Genomic DNA, 9886 nt, shown 5'->3' on the forward strand with positions numbered 1-9886 from the left:
GCTTTGGGAGGAACGGTTGGAGAAAAGGCTGGAGGGAGGCAGCATGTCTGGCCTTGCAGTAATAGGCCTTGGGTTACTGCTGGTAATCCTGTCTTCCTCTCGTGGGATTAAAGGAGGTGTGGCCTCCTTGTCATTTTTGCAGACACCTAAGTTATTTCAATCTTTTGGCTGTTGTAAATAGTGCTGCAATGAACATGGGTATGCATATATCTATTCTTGTCCTGGCTCTCACTTCTTTAGGATATATACTAGTAATAAAATGGCTGGGTCAAATGCCTTCCTAGGTCAATGCCATTCCTCTTCAATTTGTCATATTTTGCTTATACAATCTTTCAATATTGCAACTCAAGGCTAGAAGTTTTTCATCAGTTCTTTCAGAATGACAAATGGCAACATGTCCTTCCCCTTTGATTCCCAATTCCAGTTCTTTGCACAATTCATTTTGATACTTTTTGTCCTCTCAAGCCAGCCTTTGAAATCTTCTATTTAGCTCTTTTACTTCATCACCCCTTCCATTCCCTTTAGCTACTCTCTGTGTTCAAGAGTAAGTATTAGAGTCTCTTCTGACATCCATTTTGGTCTTCCCTTCCTTTCCTGCCTTTTTTAATTACATTTTGCTCTCTTTTTATGATATTCTTGATGTCTTCTCACAATTTGCCTAGTCTTCAGTCACTGCTTTTCAATACATCAAATTTATTCTTGAGATGGTGTCTAAATTCAGGTGGGATATACTCAAGGTTATATTTTGGCTCTCCTGGACTTGATTTAATTTTCTTCAGACTCAACTTAAAGTTCAGTATGAACAATTGTGGTCTGTTCCATAGTCAGCCCCTGGCCTTTTTTTGATTGATGATATTGAGCTTCTCTATTCTCTCTTTCATAGGTATAGGTCAATTTGATTCCTATGTGTTCCATCTAGTGAGGTCCGCATGTATAGTCACCATTATGTTTTGGGAGGAAAAAATGGCATTTGCAATGAATAGGTCATTGGTCTTCACTAAGGGCATATTTTCCACCTACCAATACTGCTTCTTTGTTTCCAACTTTCATATTCCAATCACCAGTTATTATCAACACATCTTAATTACATGTTTGATCAATTTCAGACTGCTGAAGTTGGTAAAAAAAAAATCTTAAATTTCCTCATCTTTGGCTTTAGTGATTGGCGTGTAAATTTTAATCATCTAAAAAAAAAACCTCACTGACATCGAGATGATTTGACTCATAGCAACCTCTCCTTGGGCTTCCAAGGTGGTATCTCTACAGAAGAAAAATGCCCAATCTTCCTTCTGAGGAGTGGCTCGTAGGTTCTAACTGCCAGCCTTCTGGTTATCTGTCAATTGCCTTAAGCACTATGCCACCAGAGCTCCCAAATTTGAATGATGTTGTTGTTGTTATGTGCCATTGAGTCGGACTCAACTCATAGCGACCCCTCCTTGGGTTTCCGAGGCAGTATCTCCACAGAAGTAGATTGCCCTATCTTCCTTCCAAGGAGTAGCTGGTGGGTTTGAACCACCAGCCTTCTGGTTAGCAGTCAAGTGCCTTAGGCACTATGCTACCAGAGCTCCTAATTTGAATGATAGTTGTATTAATTGGTCTTCCTTGTAGACATATGGATATTATCCTATCACTGACACTGACAGCATTGCACTTGAGGCTAGATCTTGAAATGTTCTTTTTGACGATGAACACAATACCATTCCTCTTCAGTTTGTCATTCTTTGCATAGTAGGCAATATGATTTTCTGATTCATATTGGCTAACACCAGTCCATTTCAGCCCACTAATGCCTAGGATATCAATCTTTATGCATTCCATTTCATTTTTTACAACTTCCAATTTTCCCAGATTCATAGTCTGTACATTCCATGTTCTGATTTTTAATAAATGTTTGTAGCTGTTTCTTCTTATTTTGAATTGTGCCACTTTAGCAAATGAAGGTCCTAAAATTTATTTAATATCATAGTTAGATCAAAGACAGTTGTTGTGCTATTAGGATTTCTTATTTTCCAGGATGAGACGCAAGCCAAGAAAAGAGCTAAATGATAGGCCACCTTGGGAGCACATCCTTAGCCATGTAGATCTTGTTTTCTAATCTCACTTTCTAGATTCTCCCTTCCAGAGGCTGCTACTACTTTTGTCCCTGTGGTTTCACCTCCAAGGATCTCTAACGGTGTAGTGATTAAGGCACTTGTGTGCTAACCAAGAGGTCAGTGGTTCGAAGCCACCAGCCACTCTGCAGAAGAAAGATGAGGCAGTCTGCATCCATAGAGATTTACAGCCTTGGAAACCCTATGGCGGTTGCTAGGAGTTGGAATTGACTTGATGGCAGTGAGTGTGGTTTTTGGTTTTTGAGTTTCACCTACATGAACCTCTGAGAAACAAACACTTCCTGGGTTTACTTCCAAGTCAGTTATTGGTTGTGTTTTGTTTTTACTTGGTAAGCTTCCAAGCACACACTCATTTCTTTCATATTAGGACTGTACAGCAGGCAAAAAGCACATGTCAGAGGACACTGGGCCAAAGGCTAGACTATAGAAATATCTTCCTGGCAGGATCTTGGGCCCCCTTGGTAGACAAACATGTGAAGAGAGTCTCAATTTTGCACCATGTGAAAGCCCTGGATTCTTCTTTCACAAAAAGCAAATGTATGTCTGAAGAGCAGACATACATTTTGAAGCATCCCATGTCCTCTAAAATACTGAAGCAAAGCAAAATGCTACCAGAACTCTGATCCAAACTACTACAAACTATTTGACATTAAAATTATTCCCACTTCTTAATGAAATCATTCTTCACATCTTATAAGTAATATCATATAGATTTTAAAAAACTGGTAATATCTTTTTATAGGATCATTTGATAAAGAATGATCTTAAAGAATACCATCTGGAATTACCTTTACTCCCAAAACCTTCACATTGAATAGTTTCAAGAATAATATGAAGGAAGTAAATGCAGGAAAAGAATGATGAAGTCTTTATCTTAAATGTTGTATTGGCCATTGTTTGGATTGAATTGTGTCCCAAAAAAAGATATATTTAAGTCCTAACTTCTATACCTGTGAATACGATGTTGTCTGGAAATAGGCTCTCTTTTTTTTTCCTTTTTTTCTTTTAAATTGTGCTTTGGGTGTAAATTTACAAAGCAAATTTGTTTTGCATTCAACAGTTCATGCACACTTGATTTCACAGCCCTAATTACCATCCCCAACCATAAAAAACTCTCCTCCTCTTCCCTCCATGTGACTACCCCCTCCCTGTGCCTTTCTTAACTATGCATTCCTGTCTGTCCAGTTTTCCCTCTATGTAAATGCTGCCCCTCTGGTGTCTCATGGCTGATTGATCTAAGGGGTGTATCTCCTAGAGTAAGTAGGTGGCTGTATCGCCCTAGGGTAGGTATTCTGCTTGTAGGTCTTTCTACTGTTGGGCTGAGAGCCAATCCATGGAAGTGAGTCCATTTCTAGGCCTGAAGGGTAACCCAGGGCCATAGTCTCAAGGGTTCCACCAGTCTCTCTGACCAGTAATTCTGGTCATTTTTGTGTTTTTGAATTTTGTTCCATATTTTTCTTCCCACTCTATCCAGGATCTGCAGTTTTGATCCCTTTCCAAGTGGTTGGCCTTGGTAGATAAGCATTATCTAGTTCTTCTAGTCTTGGGGTCATGAAGGCTGAGGTCCTTGTGGTCCATGTTGGACTAATTATTTCCAGATGTTTTTCATTTTCTTCACTCTTCTTTGCTTCAGATGAGAGGAGACCAATAGTTGCATCTTAGATGGCCGCTTGAAAGCTACTCACCAAAGTAAGTTGTAGAACAAGATTTTTATGTACTATATTGTGCCAATTGAGCATGTTGTCCCCCAAGACCATGGTCCTGAGTCTGCAGGCCTGGTGATTCTCTCTCTTAAGATGTATGGTTATCTCTTAGAAGTTACTCCAACTCTATCTTCTATTGCTTCAGTAATGTATTTGGCTAATTTTGTAGCACAAGTGCATATGTAAGATTATCTTCAGCCAAATCTATCCTTTGCCTAGGGTATATTCCTGTTCACCTATCCCCACCTGATCTTCTCACCTGTCTATTCATTTATCCATAGCCTGGTGTTTGGTGTTAGTGGCAATGCAGTATTAATTGTGCACATAATAAGTATTTACAATACCCTCTTTCTTTGAAGATTTTATCAGTTAAGTTAATGAGGTCATATCAAAGTAGTCTGAACATTATCTTATAAAAGGTGAGGACAGACACATGGGGGAAAAGATGCCTTGTGGAGATGCATCTACAAGCCAAGGAATGCCAAGAGATACACGGAATTACCAGAAGTTGAAAGAGACAAGGAAGGATCATCCCCTGCAGTGTACAGAGAAAGTACAGCCTTGCCAATGCCCTGAATTTGGACCCTTAGCATGCACAACTGTAAGACAGTAAATTTCTGTTGTTTAAGGCTACCCCCTTTGTTCGTTCAGCAGCACTAAGAAACTAAGAGAGTCATTAACAATTTTTTTCTTATCTTTTCCAGGTTTCCAAAGTTAGTGCTCTTGCTTCCTGATTCCTAGGATTCTTTTTTCACAAAAAGCAAAGGATAAAGAGGCTCAGAAGGAAAGAACACATGTCATCTTACCTTCCTTGCAAGTAACATTGCCAGTTGAGACACTGCCACATGGCCAAGGAGAAGCCACACCAGCCACTTCTTCCCCCATTCTATCCAGAAGCTCCACTCAAAGTCCATTGGGTCCTAAATAGACCAAAACAGGAGTTTATCACTGGGCTTTTAGTACAGCTCTGAGGCAAAACACAAACTCCGTTTGATAAAACAATTGGGAAAAAATGGGCAATATGGGTCCAAATTCTGTAAGATAGCATTTACATAACACTTCTAGCCTTTACTCCACCATATCCTCTTATCCCCAAATCCTCCCACCCACCTCTAACTTGGCTAGTCTCACTGTCATTCCCCAAATACACCTAGTACTTTCTATGACTCAATGTCTTTGTTAAAGCTGATTCCCCCATGATCCCCTTTGGGATAGGAATTATTATTAACCCCTTTTCATAAAAGATGAAGTTGAGGCTTAAAGGACCCAATTAATTTGCCCAAGGTCACACAGATAGTACAGATAATCAATTGAGAAGATCCTAAGTAAGACAATTAGATGCCTTCACAAATGAGAGAAATATAAATTGGATACTAAGAAAATTGCTTATCATGTTAAATGTTGCTGTCACTTATAGGCAGCAGAATAATTTGATGGAGAAATTAACTACCTAATTTCCTACAGGCTTATAATTGAACAATGAAAGGTCTACTTCCCTTTACCTCTGGAAACTCCGTGTCCATGTACCACCCTGTGTCTGTATCTATGCCAGGCTATATCCATGCAGCTCTCTAGTTGGGGATCAGGAATGGGTAGGGATCCTTTGACAAGAGTGGATATGTAGATGCCTGAGGACTAACACCTAAAAGCCATGGATGGATGGCCTCAGGAGTCCCAGGGAAGATCATGGCAGCCAAGGTAAACATGAAGGAAATAAAACCAATGAATGGCCAAACTCAGATGGATAATTAGGCCTCACCAATGAGCATCTTGGCACCACCATGATGGAGTAAGGAGAGAAGCCCTCAAATTTTCTGGCGCAACTGTATGAGTGGAGGGAATCTTCCAATGACTATTGATTTCAAACACTTTGTCAATCTGCAAGTCTAACTTGAAGGCAAATTTAATTGGATTTAGAGACAGAAAAAAAAGTGTGTGTGTGTGTGTATATATACACCTGAAGATCAAGGGACAGTTTCAAACCAGTTACAGATATTTTGTAATTCTTTTTTTCAGAAAGTAAAATATAGATAATATTGATCTTGATTCACATCAGACTATGAATGAAGAGGTAACCAACACAGTAGCAAAGACTGTATAGGCTCAGATTGGGTTTGGATCACAGACCAACCCACATAATGGCTATAATGACCTTGAGCATGATACTTAGCCTTTTGCTGTTTTCTCATTTGATAGCAGTACTTTCCCTTTAGGGACTGGTAAAGTTCTAAAGAGAGAATATATATGTCAAAAATTTAGATCAGCATCCAGCATATAATTGTTGTTGCCATCAAGTCGATTCTGACTCATGGTGACCCCATATGTGCAAAGCAGAATTGCCCCATAGGATTTTCAAGGCTGTGACCTTTCTGAAGCAGATGACCAGGCCAGTTTTCCAAGGCACCACTGGTGGGTTCAAACCACCAGCCTTTCAGCTAGTAGTCAAGTGCTTAACCCTTTATACCACCCAGGGAATCTCCAGCATATAGTACTCACTAAGAAACGTGACCTGCTACTAGCTGCTAATCACATGTGTTTCCTACCCTTTTTTAACCATCAGCCAAAGTTTTATCATGGTTTACATTGTGCCACTTGCTTTTCGTTTTTTTTAAAAAAACAAGATTCTTTTGTTCCACTATCCAAAAATAATAATAAAAAAATACTGTACATTCTCAAATCACCCATGTTCCCTACACCCAAGATCCAGGACACAACCTGCACCATAGCACCCCATTTCTAGCTGAAAATCATAGATCTGGTACAATTTCTTCCACTTAAAGAGAAATGCATCAGTGCCTAGGACATGTCCACAGTCTCCCAGGTAGACAGCAGAGGAGGAGAGAACTCACTTAATGTGGCTCCTGATCCCTGATCCAGAGTCTATTACACCATCTAAAAAATTTCAACTTAAGGGAGAGTCAATTGTCTGAATAAGGTAAACAAACTCAAGGTTAAATGATGAGGCCAGGCTAGAAAAATGCTGCTTTTGTCACAACATGCAGGTAAAAAAAAAAAACACAAAAAGCCAAGACTAGATTTTTTTTTAATATCCCATTGAAAACATTTCAAAATGTTTAGCTTCTTCAATATAAACTATGCTGTGGAACACTAAGCATTACATAGAACTCATAAACCCCAAGTTTCCCTTGCCTTTTCCAAGTTTGATTTTTAGGGGGGAAAATAATTCAATATCTCATAAAATATAAGAAATAAAAAATTTTTCATATTCTACCTGAAGTCCCAGGACAACTGAAAACCCTGTGCTGGTAAAATCCCATCCCCAAAACATAGCTGATCAACACTAACTCTTTCAGAAAACAGCCATTTAAAGGAAATGAAAACTTTTCTCTCCTGTTTATCCTTTTCCATTTAAAATATTTACCCAAAGCAAACGGCTGGAGAAAAAAGCTGAACCAATGAACATAACAAATGGCCAGTAACTAGCAGTTTGTGATTTGGATAAGAAAAATAAGGACTCACCTGCTTTGTAAGCACTTTATAGTCTCAGAGCTCAATCAGATGTTTCAAGGCAATTTTTTTTTTTTTTTTAATTAGGATTTGGGTGAAGATTTACAGAGTAAATTCACTTTTCATACAGCAGTTCACATATACTTTGTCTCATGTCATTGACCAAAATTTACAATGCAGCAGCTCCCCTCCCACTTCCTCCCCATAGTTACCTCCTCCCAGTGTCCATCCCTTCATACTCTTCTGCACCCTGAGCTATCTCCCTGTGCATAAGCAGCCCTTCCTTCTCCCATGATTGTTCTCTCCAGGGCGTGTGTCTACTTGAGGTAAATGTTTAACCTGCCTGTACTTTGTTTGGCTGGAAACCACAGTTGTGGGTTCAATTCCAGACCTGAAGGGCAGCTAGGGGCCATAGTCTCAGTGGTTACACCAGGCTCTATTGGACCAGCAAACCTGGTCCCCACCTTCTTTTTTTTTTTCAAGGCAAATTTTAAAGTTTCAAATCAAGTGCAACTTTTCTGTATTCTAGTCTGTGATGTTTAATTGTATGTGTTAACTTTGCAAGGGTATGGTGCCCCGTTATTTGATCAAATACTAGTCTAGATGTTGCTATGAAGCTATTTGTAGATGTGATTAACACTAGCAATTAATCAGTTGACTTTAAGTAAAGGATATTGCCCTTGATAATGTGGGTGGGCCTCATTTAATAAACAGAAGGCCTTAAGAGCAAAAAAACTCAGGTTTCCCAAAGAAGAAGGAATTCTGCCTTGAAACTGTAACATAGAAATCCTGCCTGAGTTTCCAGCTTTCAGCCTGTCTTACAGATTTCAAACTCAAGAATAAAACAACTCTTGCCTGAATTTCCAGCCTGCTGGCTCGCCCTCCTGATTTCAGACTTCCAAACCCCCACAATCTCATGAACCAATTCTTTAAAATAAATCTCTGTATGTGTGTGTGCGTGTATGTATATGTGTGTGTATGAATACATACATATTATTGTTAGTTGCCATCAAGTTGGCTCTGACTCATGGTGAACTTATATATAACTGTACACAAAACATTGCCTAGTCCTGTGCCGTCTATCTACTTACCTACCTACCTGTAGAGATCCAAAACCAAAACAAAACTCACTGTCATTGAGTTGTTTCTGGCTCATAGAGACTCACATTGGGTTTCCTAGGGTGTTAATCTTTATGAAGTAGATTACCCAAGCTTCCTTCCACAGAGCAGCTGGTGGTTTTGAACTTACTGGCCTTCTGTTTAGCAGCCAAATGCCTAATCCACTTTACCACTAGAGCGCCTTAGCTATAGACGTTGTTGTTGTTGTTAGGTGCCATCAAATTGGCTACAACTCATAGCGACCCTATACTTCAGCCCATCATTGCAGCCACTGTGTCAATCCATCACATTGAGGGCCTTCCCCTTTTTCATTGACCCTCCACTTTACCAAGCATGATATCTTTTTCCAGTGAATGGCCCCTTCTGACACATGACCAAAGTAGGTGAGACAAAGACTGGCCATTCTCACTTCCAAGGAGCATTCCAGCTACACTTTTTCCAGGACAGATTTGTTAGTTCTTTTGACGGTCCATGGTACTTTCAGCATTCTTCACCAGCACCACAACTCAAAAGCATCAACTCTTCGTCAGTCTTCTTTATTCATTGTCCAGCTCTCACATGTATATGAGGCGATTGAAAATACCATGGCTTGGGTTAGGTGCACCTTAGACATCTTTGCTCTTCTGAACTTTAAAGAGGTCTTTTGCAGCAGATTTGCCCAGTGCAATGCTTTATTTGATGTCTTGACTACTGTTTCCATTGGTGCTGATTGTGGAACCAAGTAATATGAAATCTTTGACAACTTCAATCTTTTCTCCATTTATCATCATGCTGATTATTGGTCTAGTTGTGAGGATTTCTGTTTGCTCAGCAACAGACTGAATAAGTATGGTAAAAGGATACAACCCTGACCCACTTCCTTTGTGATTTTAAACCATGCAGTATCCCCTTGTTCTGTTTGAACAACAGCCTCCTGATCCATGTACAGGTTCCTCATGAGCACATTTAAGTGTTCTGTAACTCCCTTTCTTCTCAATGTTATCCACAATTTGTTATGATCCACACAGGTGAATGCTTTTGCATAGTCAATAAAACAAAAGGAAACATTTTTCTGGTATTCTTTGCTTTCACCCATGATCCATCTGATATTAGCAATGATATCTCTTGTTGCATGTCCTCTTCCGAAACCAGCTTGCAGTTCTAGAAGCTCTCTGTCAAGCTACTGCTACAATCATATTTGAATTATCTTCAGCAAGATTTTACTTGCATGTGATATTAATGATACTGTTCAATAATTTCCACATTCTGTGGGATCACCTTTCTTTTGAATGGGCACAAATATAGATCTCTTCCAGCCAATGGGCCAGGTTTCTGCCTTCCAAATCTCTTGGCACAGACAAGTAAGCACCTCCAGTGCAGCATCCATTTGTTGAAACATCTCAATGAGTATTCTGTCAATTTCTGGAGACTTGTTCTTTGCCAAGTCTTTCAGTGCAGCTTTGACTTCTTCCTTCGATACCATTGTTTCTTGATCATATACCACCT

At 39.5% G+C, this 9886-nt stretch overlaps 1 protein-coding gene across 1 annotated transcript in view; it reads right to left on the reverse strand.

Moving 5' to 3' along the window:
- The window catches only part of HHAT (hedgehog acyltransferase), a 721086-nt gene that overhangs the window by 599114 nt on the left and 112086 nt on the right, over positions 1-9886 (reverse strand). The window contains exon 3 of the mRNA XM_007953746.1: positions 4621-4734. Within this exon, the coding sequence (XP_007951937.1) occupies positions 4621-4734 (114 nt within the window). The remainder of the gene's footprint in view (positions 1-4620; positions 4735-9886) is intronic.

The sequence above is a fragment of the Orycteropus afer genome, unplaced genomic scaffold (genome assembly GCF_000298275.1).
Source record: "Orycteropus afer afer isolate SDZICR_OR568_19922 unplaced genomic scaffold, OryAfe1.0 scaffold00013, whole genome shotgun sequence".
Taxonomy (NCBI): Eukaryota; Metazoa; Chordata; class Mammalia; order Tubulidentata; family Orycteropodidae; genus Orycteropus; species Orycteropus afer.